The sequence below is a fragment of the Emydura macquarii genome, unplaced genomic scaffold (assembly GCF_026122565.2).
Source record: "Emydura macquarii macquarii isolate MOO-44397 ecotype Brisbane River unplaced genomic scaffold, CSIRO-AGI_Emac_v2 contig_1790, whole genome shotgun sequence".
Taxonomy (NCBI): domain Eukaryota; kingdom Metazoa; phylum Chordata; order Testudines; family Chelidae; genus Emydura; species Emydura macquarii.
The window spans coordinates 14,709,986-14,727,160 of record NW_027131927.1 but is presented as its reverse complement, the minus strand read 5'-3'; the positions used below and the strand labels follow the sequence as shown (position 1 = coordinate 14,727,160).

Genomic DNA, 17,175 nt, shown 5'->3' with positions numbered 1-17,175 from the left:
CCTAGGGACGAGGCACTAAATTTCACAGAATCTGTGACTTCCACGACCTCCATGACATAATCTTATACTTAATGATCTAGTATGTCACCTCGCCCCATGTGTCCCCATAATTTACTGTTGCCAGCTAGTCACGCAACTGTTACGGAATGTACAGACTGTATCTCTGAATCCACATTGCACACATCCTCTAATACAGCATGTACACGGACTGTACCGCTCAATCCACATTGCACACAGCCTCTAATACATCGTGTACAGACTGTACCACTCAATCCACATTGCACACAGCCTCTAATACATCGTGTACGCAGACTGTACCGCTCAATCCACATTGCACACAGCCTCTAATACAGCATGTACACAGACTGTACCGCTCAATCCACATTGCACACAGCCTCTAATACAGCATGTACACAGACTGTACCGCTCAATCCACATTGCACACAGCCTCCAGTACTGAATGTACAGACTGTACCGCTCCATGCACAGTGCACACAGCCTCCAGCACTGAATGTACAGACTGCACCCCATCCCACCAGCGCGTACCCTCTGCTGAATCCCGGCCACGGCCCGCGGGCTCTATGTAGTTCCAGGGGGCGGCCACTCCCCATCCCCGCCCCGCCGCCAGGGCAAGCGCCTGGCGCCTCCATCCCGCAGCTGAGCGCAGCAGGGGAGGGGCGGGACTGTCGGCGCCTCCTCCCCGGACGTCAGAAAAGCCCCTCGTGACGTCACGCGTGCCCTGAGTTTCCTGGGGGGCGGGCGGGGTGGAAGCGAATTAATACGCGGGGGGTGGGGGGAAGCCGGCAGCCAGCGCCCCCTACCGGCTGCCCGGCCCCATTGCGCGGGCGGAAAGGGGCAGAGGCAGCGGATGCTATGGGGGAGAAGAAAGGTGAGAGGGAGGAGCGGGCCCGTGCCCTGTGGGGCTTGGCTGCCCCACCCGCACACAGCGACCCTAGCCACAGGGCAGGCTCCCGGGAGCTCTCCCCATGTGCCCAGCATCACTTCATGGCTGGTGTCCCAGGCCCTGCCTCCTTCTGCTCCCCAAGATTTATGTTCAGGGACGCCCATTCCTACAGCATCCGGGGAGCATGGCAGCAATGAAAGCCCAGCTCTGCCTACAGGAGTCTTAAGTTTAAGGCGATGGGCTCAAAATACTTAGCTGCAGATTTGCCCGGAGGGTTACTGAAATGTCTGCAAGAACAAATATGCCTTGCACTGGGCTATAAAAGTTTGCCACGTTTCAGAAAGGGAGGAAGGGAGATTTGTATCCTGACCTGGAAAAGCCCTTTCTGCCCAGACAATAAAGTACTAGTACTCATCAGCAAGAGCAGCCCTGGAGAGCTTAGAAAGAAAAGGGCCCGCAGGTAAGCCCCGCGTGGCTAAAACTCAGGAAAGCTTTAGTAAGCCATGGATCACCACCGTACCTGCTTACACGTCTGTTTCACATCCTTTTCCTGAGGTTGTTCAAAACATTTTCTGCTCTGGGTTTATACCAGTTCAGTCTATGTATTTATCTTGGTGGAGAGTAACAGTGTCTTGAAAAGTCACTACCATCTTTGGGTTTTCTGTGTGTGTCTCTCTTCCTCTAATGTCTCCAGAGCGGCTCAACAAATCCATTAATTTTGCATCATGCTCTGAAGGCTGTACCATGTTATATCAAGTCAGAGAGGCGATCCCTAAAATTTATGTCACTAAATACCACTTAATTATTATATTATAGTGTTACATAAATTTTAGGAAGTTTTGGGGTCACTCTACTGGGCTTCCAAGTCACTTAACTGTCACAAGGATTCATGCATAAAATTTTTAAGGAATAACTGGTTTGCTATACAACATTATTTTGTATAGTATCTTTTATTCAAATTAACGAGAGTTCTGTGACACCTTAAAGACTAACAAATTTATGTGGGCATAAGCTTTTGTGGGCAGAAAACCACTTCACCAGATGCCTCAATTTTATTCAAATTGTATCCCGAATTGCTTTGTTGAGTCAAAGAATACAATAACAACAAAAAAGGAAAAGAAAAACTAAATAGAATGAAAAGTGAGGTTTCAACCTGGTGTTTGGAATGAGACAGAATTGGAGATGCAGAGAGATACAAGCAGGCTGTTTCAGATGGCAATAATGGTAAAGAAAGAGCCTCCTTCACCACCAGCACCCAGTTGCATGGAGGAAAAGAGGGAAGGCCAAATTAAAACAAGAGGTGTGAACAGTGAAAGGAGAGGGGATGAACAAAATCTGTGAGATTGGCATTACAAAAAGACATGAATTAAAATGGTCAGTTTAGAACTGGATCATGCAGTAATGGGGAGATGATAGAGTTGTTTGATGGTGGAACTAATTTGGTCATGTCCTCCCTCTCCAAAAAATGCTATTTAACAGAAACTGGAGTCCCCCAGTGACTAGGATGTTTGTTTTCTGAATGACCTTATCTAAAAGAGTTTCCACTGTTGCTAACATTGGCATGTTAGCAATGTGAGGAAGCGTAAGTGTAGTCTGACTCCGCTAGCTGTTTTCAAATCTGTGTCAACTAGGCTTGCTTAAATAAACCAGAGCTGAAAATGGCTGCTAGAGCCAGAGAGCTGTCTATAGTAAAGCTCCTAACATTGTAATGGTGGCAATCTTTTGTAAACATTCCCTACTATAGTCAGCACCAGCTGCTCAGTTTGCCTTTAGGTTTGCAGAGCTCAGCTAGAGTCAGGGTTCGACTCAATAAGGTGTAAGTTTTTAATGGTGAGAGTAATTAATCATTGGAACAGTTTACCAAGTGCCGTAGTAGATTCTCCATCCCTGACAATTTTTAAATCAAGATTGGATGTTTTACTAAAAGATCTGCTCTAGGAATTATTTTGGGGAAGTTCTATGTATTATACAGGAGGTCAAAGTAGATGTCTCTTCTGGCCTTGGGAATCTTTAAATCAATAGCTTTCCAGGTCTCTAGAGAACAGTGGAATCCCTGGGACGAATGGAAGGCAAAAGCCCTACTCTCCTGTCTTTTGATATTCTGCTTATAGGGAGCTGGAAACAATGTTTTTGCTGTGCTGGCCCTCCACAAACAAAATCTTCAATAAGGTAGGTCACATTTCTGTTTCTAAGGAATTGATTAAGGCCTTTCTACACGTAAAAGTTTTGCTGACTTAGTTATGTCAGTAAAGAGTGTGAAAAATTGTCCCCTCCCTGATATAGCTATAGCCGTGCCAGCAAAAATCTTCATGTAGATGCAGTTATACTGGCAAAAGCATCCTATTGTTGGTATAGCTTATTTTGTTTGGGGAACTGGTATAAGCTATAAGAACTCTTTTGCCAGAATAAAATGAATCTCCACTAAGAGTGTGTTTTTCAAATATAGCTAAATAGGTAAACCTTTTCTAGTGTAGACAAGGCCTTAGTTGTAGAGCTGGCATGAGACACCCACAATATGTGTGGCCCAAGGGGAGAGGTGGGGCCCTTTAATAGGGAGATAGCATCTCCAGAACATCTGATTTCTACAGGTTTGTTCTGCCCTTTGATAGAGGGCTGGATGGTGCGGGGCAATTTAACCGTACATTGCATGTAATCTTGTAAAGTGTTTTGGGAAACCTTGGGATGAAAGGTGCTGCATGTGTATGTATGTAGAGATGTTAACATTTGTAAAAGTAAAGCAGCTGGAGATTGTCAGCAGGCACTAAATGTATGACTGGTTATTGGCACAGTTATTCATAACTGCCTGTAGGGAACATTTCATCCTCCACTAAAATGCAGCCACCTCTGTGATAGAACATGGCAGCTGCTTAACTACTCATAGGAACAGTACACAATGGTTTAAGAAATGAAATGAGGAAGGTTCTGTGATTATGGCATGTTGTTTATTTTGTTTTCCTCATAGCTCTGCTTAGTCCCTTACCTTGTGCATTTGTTATGCTCTCTTTTAATCTTTATGTAAGAAAATGTACGGTGAGCAATTTATTTTTGTCTTTAACAAAAAGTTGGTAACTGAAATACAATACTGTAATACTGGATGTTTATCTTGATAAGGATACTGGGCTTAGATGGACCATTGATCTGATCCAGTATGGCCGTTCTTATGCTCTTATAAAATGCACTTTCCCAGTGCTCCCAAGTCATGTACAAAGCCAACAATTACATGCAACAATTCAAACTGATTCAGCATTAACCATAATAATGATTCTTCCCAATCCATAAAACCAAGAGCCTTTCCCCTCAGCGCTTCTCTCCTGTTCACCCATCTTCTTGGAAATAGCATGGAAAATAATTGTTCCTCGCAACACACCATGAAAGCTCAGGAAATGCTGGCCATGCTGGACCAGTGAGTCCTGACCTCATTACCATCTGACCCCATTCAAAGCAGATAAAGTTTGGGCCCCATCTTTCTGCATAGTAGGGACAGTGTTACAGCCATCAGCTGCTAAAGCAGTACTAGGATACTAACTTATGTATGGTTATCCCAGCCCTGGCTGTGGCAAGTTTCAGGGATCTGGGGGAGGCTGAGTGCACAGAGCTCATCCAGATGGGGGGAGAGTGAGCTACAGTGGTACTGGAGACTGACCTGCCACTCTGCCCCAGGGGACAGGGCTCTCCATAGAAGGACAGAATGGGGGCAGAAGGGCTCAAGGGGAGCTCCCAATCTGTTCCTCCTTCGAGCTGCCATCCCACACCATGTCCCCCCCTAAGCCCCAACCCCCTGTGCACCCCACCCCTCATTGTGTCCTTCTTACCTGGCAGCTGGCGAGGTCGTGAGGCCCTGGGCTGTGCCCTTTCCATGGCTCCACCGTGCAGGGTAAAGAGGCCATCTTGATGCCCTTGGTCCCCAGTCAGCCAAGAGGGCTTAGTGCAGGGCAAAGCCTGGATAGACACTGCCAGACGGAGGGGTGTGGGAAGGAGGAAGGGAAGGGAGGATGCAGTCTGAGCTGAGAAGCGCCGATGCGGGAATCTCATGGCATCCAGCCAACCATGGGTGTGGCCTTGTTGTCAGGAGGGTGAGTGAGACCAGAGCTTCGCCCCATGCCGCAGCGAGGGGCTGTCAGCTCAAGCTTCAACAGCTGAGGTAAAACCATGAGAAGAAAGCCCAACCATGACACCAGTGTGAGTCCTCTGCCCTGACACCCAGCACAGGCAGGGAGGAGGGGCTTGAAGCTGGCTTTGTTCTCCCTGGCCTCTGGGCCTTGCCTGACCCCCTGGCTTCCCATAGCCCCCAAGGGCTCTGCCAGGCAGAAACTAGCTGGAGCAGCAAATGCTCTGGCCACAGCCCCTTCATGGCCCCGGCCCCGACATAAACCCTGCACCAGGGGCTGGGGACTGGCTGCCCAGGTAGTACTTCCTGGGGGATTGCCCTCTGCTCCCTTTATGCACTGTGCGGGGACCATGGCACTTTGTCATCAGCAGTATCAGAAGGGCACATCTGCAGGAAACAGCATGGACTTTTGATTTTTGTCCACTGCCAGCAGAAGACAACTGGACAGCGAGACTAGGGCAATCTCGATAGCCAGGCCTAAAACCAAATTAACAGGTTGAAGAAACCTGAGGACTCCAAATATCAGCAGTCTCCTCACTGCAGCCTTCTCAAAAAAGACAGGGCATCAGTTCTCAGGATCAAGAGAAGAGCAAGGGTCTAATATTCACTTCTTTGAAGGAGGCAGGGGCCTTGTGTTCCTGAAGTCAGGCAGTTGTCAAACTCCACCAGTGACAGAGCCAATTCTTTAGCATCCAGGAAGGACCTGGATCCTACTTGCAAGTCATAGGTGCTTAGATACTATGTTAACAAGGGCCAATACATGAACAGATAGATAATTTTAGTATGATGCACTTGAAACACCTTTGCAACCTCAGTGGGCAATGCCGGTTGAAACTCAAGTGGAGAACATTCTGCATCTGACCCCTACGGACATGGTTCTGCCACAGTAGAGGCCATGATCCTGGTCCGAATCTCAGCAATCTTATCTATGATGTAACTAGAAAAGCATAAAGTACTTGGTTCTTCAATCAAGGGTAGACACCCAGTATTCACTGGGCTGTTTGGCCTCAGAACAGATACATTAACTGGGACTTGTTAGATGTTATGATGGGGGTGGAGAAACCTTTCTTCTTTGCATCCTGCACAGTCACCGCATAAGGTCTGAAAAAAACCTTTATGCCACTATCTATCAGATGTTCTCTGATCTCTGCTACCTGTGCTCTCACTATGGCAGATGAAGAGGAGATTTAAGGGTGTTTGTACTGATTATTAAGGACAGAAGATGATCATGTTCTCCTACTAGGCCGTAGCTAGAGTGATCTGTCAGAGGTACGGTATTCTTCCTGAGAGCCATCTGAAGCCTACTCAGTTTCACTAGCCTCCAATGAAATAGGTTCTCCATCCTTGGAGGAATGGTGTGTCTTGACCACAAAATTAAGGCGGTAATACTTGGTCCATGACAAAAATAACACTTCCACCTTCACTTCCAATCCCAACCCAAGAAATAGAGAAGCCAGCTAACTGTCTATGTAGAGCCAGAAACCAAGTGGAATAGCCTGATAGTTGCCATAGCAACCATGAGATCTTGAGCTAAACTAGAAGAGTCCTCATCAGCATGGATCATTCAGAATAATTATTCTGTGACTCTGTCAGCCAAGCCAGAGATATATATACGCCAGTTTTATACCCATTTTAGTTCCATTCCTGGATGCTGTCAGAAAGGGGAGGGGGACACTCACTCTTACCACCTTCTTGGTGGGAAACGTCCAACAGAGCAGGACAGGAGCAACTATAATAGCCACTCTGGCTTTCCAACTCCCCTCTAGTCAAGATGAATCAAGCACCTGCCTGAAGATGTCCGGGCTACTAATGGTCCTCAGTGACAACCAGGAAAATCTGGGCTATCATGTAGAGTCAGAGGCCTCCTACATAACTGGATCATGAAAAGTGGTAATATTATTATTAGCCACCAACCTTGCATCAAACAGCCTGAGTCAAGTAGTGGTGCCCCTGTCTGCTATAGGATATTCCAGTACGCTTGGGACACCTGGGAACCTGTGATCCTTATAACTGGCTACACAAAGGCATCATAGCCTCCCATCCAACAGCCATATGGCCAGGTTAATTGATCCATTAAGACTGATTTGAGCGGCTTCAGCCTGCAAAGTAACCTAAATGCTGTTTTACCTGGCCAGTGAAGTATTCCTCCAGTGTAAGGTGGCATTGGTGGCATAGGGCTGGTGTAGCAGCTGCTATGCCAGACTTGCCTCTGACATAGACGGCATGGCTAGGCAAAAAGAGGTGTGGAACTGTAGGCAGCCAAGTGTGAAGTAGAGCCCCCTTATGCTGGGGACCAGACTGACAGCCAGATGGCTCCATGATTAAAGATTTAGCTGCAGAGGAGGCTTAAACCTGCCTTTGCCCTCACCTCTGGCCTTGCATCCAGCATAGCTGAACCAGACCAGGGAATCTAACCCAGAGAGCATGTTCAGCACTGGCTTATTAAATTATTAAATGTAATAATTTTAATGGATTATTAAAATTAAAATGTTCAGCACTGGATTATTAAAGATGGAAATTCAGAAAGGATAGTTTTGTGTTTGGCTATTTGTAGGGATGGGGAGGTATTGCAAAATCTACAGTCCTTTGCCCAGAGAGTTTACAATCTAGGGGTTAAATCCTGGTCTCAGTGACCCCAATGGCAAAACTCCCATTGACATCCGCCAGGATTTCTCATATGACTGGATGTGCTAGGTGGACAAAGCAAATGTGGATTGCAGAGAGAGTGTTGGGTTGAGGTTTGGAAGATGAAGTAACAATAAAATGAAGAGAGTTTGGCAGGAAATCTTAAGTCTCAGCTTGCCAATTGCCTGACAAAATGCCAGACAGGAGGGATTTATAGGTGTTACGGCAGAGGTAGGTTTTAAGGAGGGATTGAAAGAAAATAAGGTGGCATCTTCATGAATTTGTATGGAGAGGTTTTCCTACACATAAAGGGTGGCAAGGGAGAAAACACAACACCTGTACAAGTTTCATCCCTCTCTGTGCCAAATTGTGAGGGAACGACATTTTGCTTTAAGTCACCCAAAAATTGTTAAAATCTGATTGGGGTCATCTCCTTCCCATTTTAAAGGTTTTCTCTGTTGTTTGTTATGATTGTTAGATATTATTTTATTGTATTAATTAAATATACCATTGCCGAGAGTTTAACAGGCTCTGAATTTCTCTATCCCACCCTGTGTTGCAGTATAAATATAAACAATATTGAGCCAGAGACCCCGGCTGAGGAGGCAGAAGAAATAAAACAGGTAAATATTTGCATGAGCAGAAGGACCTGTGGTGAGTGGTAGCTTTAATTACATATGCCCTTTTAAATAAATAATGCACCACCCAGCATGTGTTGTTATATGTAATCGCATGGGTTGAGTGGACTTTGAGCAGCATCGTGCCCACAGCCAATCTTCTAAATTCACTGTGATAAACATAGACATAATCTAGACTGCCTTTGGGTTATGATATCGTAGAAATCATAGACATATAGGCCTGGAAGGGACCTCAAGAGGTCGTCGAGTTCAGTCCCCTCTGCTGAGGCAGGACCAAATAAACCTAGACCATCCTGACAGGTGTTTGTCCAATCTGTTCTTAAAAACCTTCAATGGTAGGGATTCCACAACCTCCCTTAGAAGACTATTCCAGAGCGTAACTACCCTTATAATTAGAAAGTTTTTCCTCATATTCAACCTAAGTCTCCCTTGCTTCAGATTAAGCTCATTACTTCATGTCATACTTTCAGTGAACATGGAGGACAATTGATCACCATCCTCTTTAGAGCAGCTCTTAGCGCATTTGAAAATTGTTATCAGGTCTTCCCTCAATCTTCTTTTCCCAAGACTAAACTTGTCCAACTGTTTTTATCCTTTCCACATAGGTCAAGTTGTCTAAACTCTTCATCATTTTTGTTGCTCTGCTCTCGACTCTTCCCAATTTGTCCACATCTTTCTTAAAGTCTGGCACCCAGAATTGGACAGGTACTCCAGCTGAGGCCGAGGGACAATTACTTTCTGTGTCTCTCATATGATAGTCCTGTTAATACACCCCAGAAAGATTAGCCTTTGTCTATTTGTCTCACCCTATTAGTGTGTCTCTGTGTGTGTGGATTTTAATGGGATTTGGACACCTACCTCCGCAAGGCTCTTTTGAAAGTTCCAGTATCTATCATGTCAGGCTAGACTCGAATATCCTTACATCATGCTGAATAGTAGTTTGCTGCATAAGTAGCCCCGTTTATTCATACAGGGCTACTTGTAAAGTAAGTCATAGTGAGTAACTGTATCAGAATTTAGCTCTTTCTAGTTTGCAATGTATTATTATGCTACAGAGAAAGAGCCCTTTTAAGATTTAAAGAAACACTGTTAAAGGCTATGTAAAAATAATTTTATTCTTCCACTGGTTTCAAGAATAAAATGTCTTTCTGATTTTCTCTTTTTCCGCTGGGCACATAATGAAATCCTATGGCTCCTCCCACCCTTCTGTTTCTAACAGGATTGTCTAATAGGACAATAATCTTTGATGATGTTAGGTTCCATCCCAAGGAACTGTTACTGTCTCTTTGTTCTGTGTTGTTCAGCGCCAAGAACAGTGGGGTTCTGGTCCATGACTGGGATTTGTCAGGACTACTGCAATACATATAGTAAAAACAGTACTCTGCATTGCTCTGGAAATAGTGCTTGTTTGTCAGCTGAACGGCTGCAACACAGCCAGCAAGGGGAGTACAAAATACTGTTTTTGTATGGGTAATTCAAAAATATGAGCTATGAACCTTTAAATCTGAGAGACGGAATGGTAGATTTTCATAATAATAATAACCCCAGAGAAGATCTATTGAATGTGAAAGGTATGTTCAAAACCAGATTCTAACAAGTTTTAAATAATTGAGATTTTGGACTTAAGCTACTTGTAAATAAACTTTTAAGGCTAGATTTTTCAAAAGGAGCTCAGCTCCCAAAATGGTCAAATTTTCTTAGGGGCTCAGCCCCCAGCAACTCCCATTGGGTAAGATTTGAAAAGCTCTCAGCATTTGCCTAAAACAGCTCACATTTTTGTCAATGGTCAAATGCTCATGTAATGGAGATCTCCCATGTTTTTAAGTGTTACTGCTGAACAGTTTCTAAAGCCTTGCCCCTTCATTTAGGTGCCGAAATGGGAGCTGTTGGATTCTGAGCTTGTTTTTGAAATCTGGCCCTTAACTTTTTCATTTGGTGATTATTGCAGGTGTTAAATATTGCAGGTGTTCCTGAACCCCCAAGCAACAGAGAAATAAATGTTGCAGTCATGGCTTTTGTATCTGCTTGTGAGAAATGCTCCTGGATAACATTTTATGTTGTAAAACTGGCAAGCCGTGCATTTCCCCTCCATTTTAAAACTGCACAGTTCTCATGCAAGTGCAATATAATAATCATGAGGCTGTGACTTGCCATCAGTCAATTTCCCTTCTAGAACATCTCTTGCTGGAATGCAAGCATGCAGGCGGAGTGGTTACCAATGGGACACATGAACATATCATGCTTCTGTTTCTGTTTCTTTTACTGCCATTACACTTCTTTATTGTCCACAAGATGAGCAGCTTGGATGCTGATGTCTGTCTTTTGCACAGATAATGACCATAGCCTCCACCTCATCAGTCCATCAGCAGACTAGGACACTAGCCTGTGCCATGCTGCTGCCAACTTAAAGCAGCAGCAATAGGTAAATTATCTGCCTGAGATCAATGTCCTGTAGGTCTCTTGGCTATTCTTTATTTTGTTGGCTTGTATGGGTTGCTAGGCCAAGCCAGTAGGGTGGGGATCTTTCTAGCTGTAGAGCTTCACTTTTGCTTTGAAAAGTAGATGGCCATGTTTATGGGAGGGTTTGGTTTTTGTCTTTTACAGCAAGTTGCAGAAGACTTATTGTATGCTGAGGTCCAGGTGCAAACTTCCTATGCTGAAATACCACCAGGAGATAAATGGCGTTGGTCACGATTACAAACAGAAGTCCAGGTGCAAACCTCATATATTTCATTACCAGAAGAGGAGACTTTCCTCCCATTTGAAACTGATGCCCAGGTGCAAACTTCCTATGTTGAAATACCAGGAGATAAGTGGCGTTGGTCACGATTACAGACTGAAGCTCAGGTGCAAACCTCAAATCTTGAACTACCAGAAGAAGAGACTTTCCTCCCATTTGAAAGAGAGGCCCAGGTGCAAACCTCATATCTTGAAATGCCAGAGGAGACGTCATTGCCATCGCAAACAGAGGCCCAGGTGCAAACGTCACTTATTGAAGTGCTAGATACAGAGACCTTATTCCCCACAGGAAGTGAGCCCCAGGAGCAGACCTCAGATCTTGGCTTTCAAGACATGCAGGTGAAGAATTTATTCCCATTATTTGTTGATGTTGAAGTGCAAACCTCCTATGTGGACATACCAGCAGGGAATAAGTGGCGTTTGTCACGGCTGCAAGCTGAGGCCCAAGTGCAAACCTCAAATCATGAGTTATTGAAGACGCTTTCTTCCCTCTTGCAAAAGGAAGCCGAGGTGCAAACCTCCACACTTTCAATAACAGAAGCAGAGGAGGTGCCTCTTTTGCCATCACAAACGGAGGCCCAGGTGCAAACTTCAAAACTTTCAATAACAGAAGCAGAGGAGGTGCCTCTTTCGCCATCACAAACCGAGGCCCAGGTGCAAACTTCAAAACTTTCAATAACAGAAGCAGAGGAGGCGCCCCTTTTGCCATCACAAACCGAGGCCCAAGTGCAAACTTCAAAACTTGCAATAACAGAAGCGGAGGAGAAGGAGGCCTCATTCCCGATAGAAGAAAAGCCTGTCCCCACAACCCAAAGAGAAGCTGCTGTGCAAACCTCATATGTGGACATACCAGCAGGGAATAAGTGGCGTTCGTCACGGCTACAAGCTGAGGTCCAGGTGCAGACCTCACGTATTGAGTTACCGAAGAAGCTTTCTTCCCCCTCACTCACCGAGGCCCAGGTGCAAACCTCCAAACTTGCAGTCACAGAAGCAGCAGAGGTTCTTCTTATCTCCTCACTAACCGACGCCCAGGTGCAGACCTCCAAACTTGCAGTCACAGAAGCGGAGGAGGAGGTGGCTCCTTTCCTAATAGAAGAAAACCCTGTCCCCACAACCCAAAGTGAAGCTGCTGTGCAAACGTCATACGTGGACCTACTAGCAGGGGATAAGTGGCATTTGTCACGGCTGCAAGCTGAGGCCCAGGTGCAGACCTCGCGTATTGAGTTACCGAAGAAGCGTTCTTCCCCCTCACTCACTGAGGCCCAGGTGCAAACCTCCAAACTTGCAGTAACAGAAGCAGCAGAGGAGGAGGCCCCATTCCCAATAGAAGAAAATCCTGTCTCCCAAATCCTCACTGAAGCTGCTGTGCAAACTTCAGACGTGGACATACCGGCAGGGAATAAGTGGCGTTTGTCACGGCTACACGCTGACGCCCAGGTGCAGACCTCACGTATTGAGTTACCGAAGAAGCTTTCTTCCCCCTCACTCACTGAGGCCCAGGTGCAAACCTCACGTATTGAGTTACTGAACAAGCTTTCTTCCCCCTCACTCACCGAGGCCCAGGTGCAGACCTCCAAACTTGCAGTAACAGAAGCAGTGGAGGAGGAGGCCCCATTCCCAACAGAAGAAAATCCTGTTCCCCAAATCCTCACTGAAGCTGCTGTGCAAACCTCTCATGAAGATCTACCAGCAGGGAGTAAGTGGCGTTTGTCACGGCTACACGTTGACGCCCAGGTGCAGACCTCACGTATTGAGTTACCGAAGAAGCTTTCTTACCCCTCGCTAAATGAGGCCCAGGTGCAGACCTCACGTATTGAGTTACCGAAGAAGCTTTCTTCCCCCTCACTCACCGAGGCCCAGGTGCAAACCTCCAAACTTGCAGTAACAGAAGCAGCGGAGGAGGAGGCCCCATTCCCAATAGAAGAAAATCCTGTTCCCCAAATCCTCACTGAAGCTGCTGTGCAAACTTCAGATGTGGACATACCGGCAGGGAATAAGTGGCGTTTGTCACGGCTACACGCTGAGGCCCAAGTGCAGACTTCACATATTGAGTTACCGAAGAAGCTTTCTTCCCCCTTGCTAAATGAGGCTCAGGTGCAAACCTCCAAACTTGCAGTAAAAGAAGCAGAAACAGCGTTTCTTTCCCCATCACAAACTGAAGTTCACATGCAGTCTTCATACCTTGAAGAACCAGAGGTGGAGGATGAGGTGCCCGCTACCCCCATCCTCCAAACACTGATGGAGGCCCAGACGCAAACTTCATGTGTAGACATTCTAGGAGGGAATACGTGGCGTTCGTCACGACTACAAGCTGATGCCCAGGTGCAAACCTCAAGACTTAAATTGCCAGAGACAAAAGAGAAGTCTCCTCCTCCATCCCAAACACAGGCCAAGATGCTAACCGCCCAGGTTGAAATAACAGAAGAGAATGGGTCGCCTCTGACTCCGCCAGATATTAAAATATTAGAAAAGGAGGAGGTGAAGGAGGAAGATGTGCTGAAGTCTACATTTCCTGAATATGCCGAGGCCCAGGTGCAGACCTCGCTTGTTGAAATACCTGTGGGGAAGAAGTGGCGTTCGTCCCGTTTATGTACTGAGGCCCAGGTGCAAACCTCATATCATGAAGTCCCAGTTGTGAAGAGCAAGACTTTGCCCCCTCAAGGTACCGGAGGGGCTAAGAAGGTCACTGAACGTGTGGCATCAAAGAAGTAAGTAGAAAAAGCTAGTTTTGCCATACTTTCCCTGCTGCAAAGCTGAGCATCAGTCTAAACTTTGACCTTTTCTTCTAGATCAAGCTAATATAATGTCAGGGTTTGTGTAGATTTGAAGGATTGGGTTAAAAGTTAGCTGTGAAGTAATTTACCATTTACCCACCTATTCAGAACAACCTGGAGCTCTTGTACCAGTACATTCTTTGGGTATATCTATACTGATGGCAGCAGAGTTGCTGCCGTCAGATCGACCTTTCTGGATTGATTGAGCAGTCAGTGAAGACCTGCTCAATCGATCCAGAAGTCGACGCTGTAAAAACCACTTCCTCAAGAGGTGTAGTGCTGTGTTGACAGGAACGCGGTTCCTGTCAGTGCAGTGCAGTGAAAACACCGTGCAGAAGGGAAGCACAGCAGTTCACGGGAGTTACGCAAGCTACTCTGCGTAGCTTGCATAACTCCCGTTGACTGCTGCCGAATCGCCAGGTAAGTGTAGACCAGGCCTTTGTGTCCATAGATTCAGAGGAATTGAGGCCAGAAGGGGCCAGCTGACATCTGATCTGACCTTCAGTATAGCACAGGCCATTACATTTCACCAGTTACTCCTCTACTGAGCCCAGTAACTTGTGTTTGGCTAAAGCATCTCTTCCAGAACGGCAGCCAGTGTTGATCTGAAGACATCAAGGCTTGGTCTATGCTTACGAGGAAATTCAGCGGCAGTCGATGGGAGTTACGCAAGCTGTGTAGAGTAGCTTGTGTAACTTACATTGACTTCCTAAATCCTCTTCTGCGCACCATCTCCACTATGCTGCGCCGACGGGAAATGCGTACCTGTCGACGCAGAGCTGCGCTTTTCTTGGAGGTGGTTTTATTGAATCAACTTCTGGATTGATTGAGCGGGTCTTCACTTCCACTCAGTCCATCAGGATAAATCGATCTGACGGTGGTGAATTTGCCGCCATCAGTGAAGACATAAAGATGTCTTCCAAGAGATGGAGAATCCACCACTTCCCTTGGTAGCTTGTTTTAATGGTTAATCATCCTCCTTGTTAAAAAAATGTGTCTTTTTTCTCATTTGAATTTGTCTGGCTTCAGCTTCCAGCCATTGGTTCTACTAATGTCTTCTTTCCCTGCTGATCAAAGAGACCTGTTATTTTCTCCTTGTGATGGTACTTAGCTACTGTAATCAAGTCCTCTCTCTATCTTCCTTTTGATAAACTAAACAGCTCTTAAAGTCTCTCGTAAGGCATTTTCATCAAATCATTTGTGTGGCTCTTTTCTGCACCCTCTTCAATTTTTCAACATCGTTTTAAAAATAATGGATATCAGTGTGGATGCAGTATCCCTGTATCAGTCTGACCAATGCTATATACAGAGGCAAAATCACCTCCCAACTCCGACTTGCTACTCCCCTTTTTACACACTGTTGGGTCTGAACACCTGGAGACTGGTAATGGGGTGGCTTTTTTGGAGTTTCCCAGTTGTCTGAAAGAGCCCAAGTTAATTATAATGTTCAGGGCAAAGCCCTTTTGTGCATTCAGATAGACTGAACTTTTAACTGAAGAGTAGGTTGAGTTCTCTTAAATGCAACCAAAATGTTGATTAATTGTATTTGGATGGTTATTTGTATGCTCATCCTCTTTAGGTAATGGGTATACTTTTATTTTTTTAAGAGAAAAATAAAATAAATACATATATCTGATTGGTTAACAGTAAGTGCTTTGAAGATGGAAAGCACTATATATATATATATCTACTAAAGCATTCTTATTATTATGATTTATTGATATTTGGAGAGCAATTTCTTTTCTCCTTTGGAATGACTCCAGTTGCTCCAAACATCCAACATTTCTTGCCAGGGAATAGACCTACCAGTGCCTTATCTCTCCCTCATTCCTAAACAAATTATTCAGTTTGAATCTTGATTAGCCATTTGAGAGGTTTCTCAACCAGAGATGGTTCAGAGCCAGAATCAGTTATACCCTGAAACTGTGGGGATTTGGATGTAATAGGTCTCATATTCAAATCACCCTAGGTTTGGGAGTCGTTTTTCTAGAGTAAAACACTAAGGAGCAAGGCTTTGCAGAAGCAAAAATAAAAACACTTTGGAATTTGCCCAGTGCTATCATCAACGTTTGCAGATATGTTGATCTGTATCAAGTGAGGTTTCCAAAGTAGCATAGGGGATTTAGATGCTCAGCTCCATTAATTAGGAAGAACTGGTTATCCCGATTTTTTTAAGCAGCTTTGAAAAATCTCAGTCACCATATTTTATAGTAATCCTAGCCAAAAAACAAGGTAGTAGCACCTACAGATTGAAAATAAGCACAGAGGATATCACAAGGCATGGATAGTTAAACCCCTTTCCTATATTGTTTGTCTTTTTATTGCAGATTAGTAAAAGCTCCGGCAAGAGCAACACCAGTATCTGTGCACTTACATGTAAAGATGACTCCACGACGCAGGAATGGGAACAAAAAGAACTAGTAAAAACTTGAATTTAAACAAATAAAACCTTGTAAAATAACATAAGATCAATCTCTGAGATTTTTTTGGAGATGGTGCTGTAGTGGTAGGTCTCGGAAGATTTTGTAAGGCGCTGGAGATAGTGACGCAGCGGGGCTAGTCTGAGCTGGTTTGATTAGAATTGCTGGCATAGCACCGTAAACAAGTTGCAGGGCCAGTTTCGCAGCCCGCTGTGTAGCTTGTTTTGGTGCCAAAAGAGGAAAAAAGTTAGGAAGCAAGGTCATGTGCTGTAAATTAGCCAATGCTTGCTGTTCCCTAGAGAATGCTGTATAAAAACTTGAAATGCAAGCTGTGCAATGAGACTCTCCCCTGAAGCTGCTTTGCAGTTTTAGAGTCTCCCTCAGCTGTTTGGAGCATAGCTGTGATTAAAGACAAGTGTACTTAATTGGTATGGGTGTGTTTTTATTCCTCACCCTGGTATCCAGAACTTGCAGGCAGCTGTGATTAGCTGTGCCTGGCATAACAGGTGCCTCAAAGTTTAAAGGCACAGGGGCAGGTCCCCAGCTAGTGTGTGTTTGCATAGCTTAACTGAAGTCATTGGAGTTATGCATATATATGCCAGCAGCAAATCTGACCCATAATTTCTTATTTCCTCATTTCATAATCTCTGTTATAGTAAAGAGTTGTTTGGCATGGTAAGATCCACTTTTGGTTCTGTCCCCATCCTGGCTAATTTGCATTTTGCTAATCTGCACACTGCATAATTCACACACAAAACTGTGTTTCCACACCACATTCTAGTAAAATTTGGGACATAGTGCTAAAGTGAAGTCTCATGCTGCAAACCAGCCAAAGCTCTATTCAGTACAAATTACAGCTTTCCTTGTCTGCACTTGGAGTTTGTACCAATTCAGCTACATCAATGCCTGGCCATCAATTGCAGTAGTTGGGACAAATTTTCAATGGACACTATTTCTGCCATAATAA

The 17,175-nt window shown here is 45.0% G+C and overlaps 1 protein-coding gene across 2 annotated transcripts; it reads left to right on the top strand.

Annotated features, from left to right (window-relative positions):
• The first annotated feature begins 812 nt into the window (after window positions 1-812).
• Window positions 813-16,254, top strand: LOC137158920 (paternally-expressed gene 3 protein-like). Of its 2 annotated transcripts, XM_067556927.1 has the most exons (5): window positions 813-889; window positions 3,016-3,073; window positions 8,200-8,260; window positions 10,880-13,722; window positions 16,116-16,254. In XM_067556927.1, exons 1-5 carry the CDS (start codon window positions 874-876, stop codon window positions 16,207-16,209), a joined length of 3,072 nt encoding a protein of 1,023 aa, XP_067413028.1. In that variant the 5' UTR covers window positions 813-873; the 3' UTR covers window positions 16,210-16,254. The 2 variants fall into 2 exon arrangements, with proteins under 2 accessions (XP_067413028.1, XP_067413026.1); XM_067556925.1 differs by lacking the exon at window positions 813-889 and having other exon boundaries at window positions 903-3,073.
• Window positions 16,255-17,175: the final 921 nt, after the last annotated feature.

Excerpts from the sequence above, each read along its gene's own strand:
- LOC137158920 (XM_067556925.1), top strand. The coding sequence starts at position 2,967 with ATGGAAGGCAAAAGCCCTACTCTCCTGTCTTTTGATATTCTGCTTATA. Across the intron at positions 3,074-8,199 it reads CAAACAAAATCTTCAATAAG|TATAAATATAAACAATATTG; the intron begins GTAGGTCACATT and ends CCTGTGTTGCAG. Across the intron at positions 13,723-16,115 it reads GAACGTGTGGCATCAAAGAA|ATTAGTAAAAGCTCCGGCAA; the intron begins GTAAGTAGAAAA and ends TTTTTATTGCAG.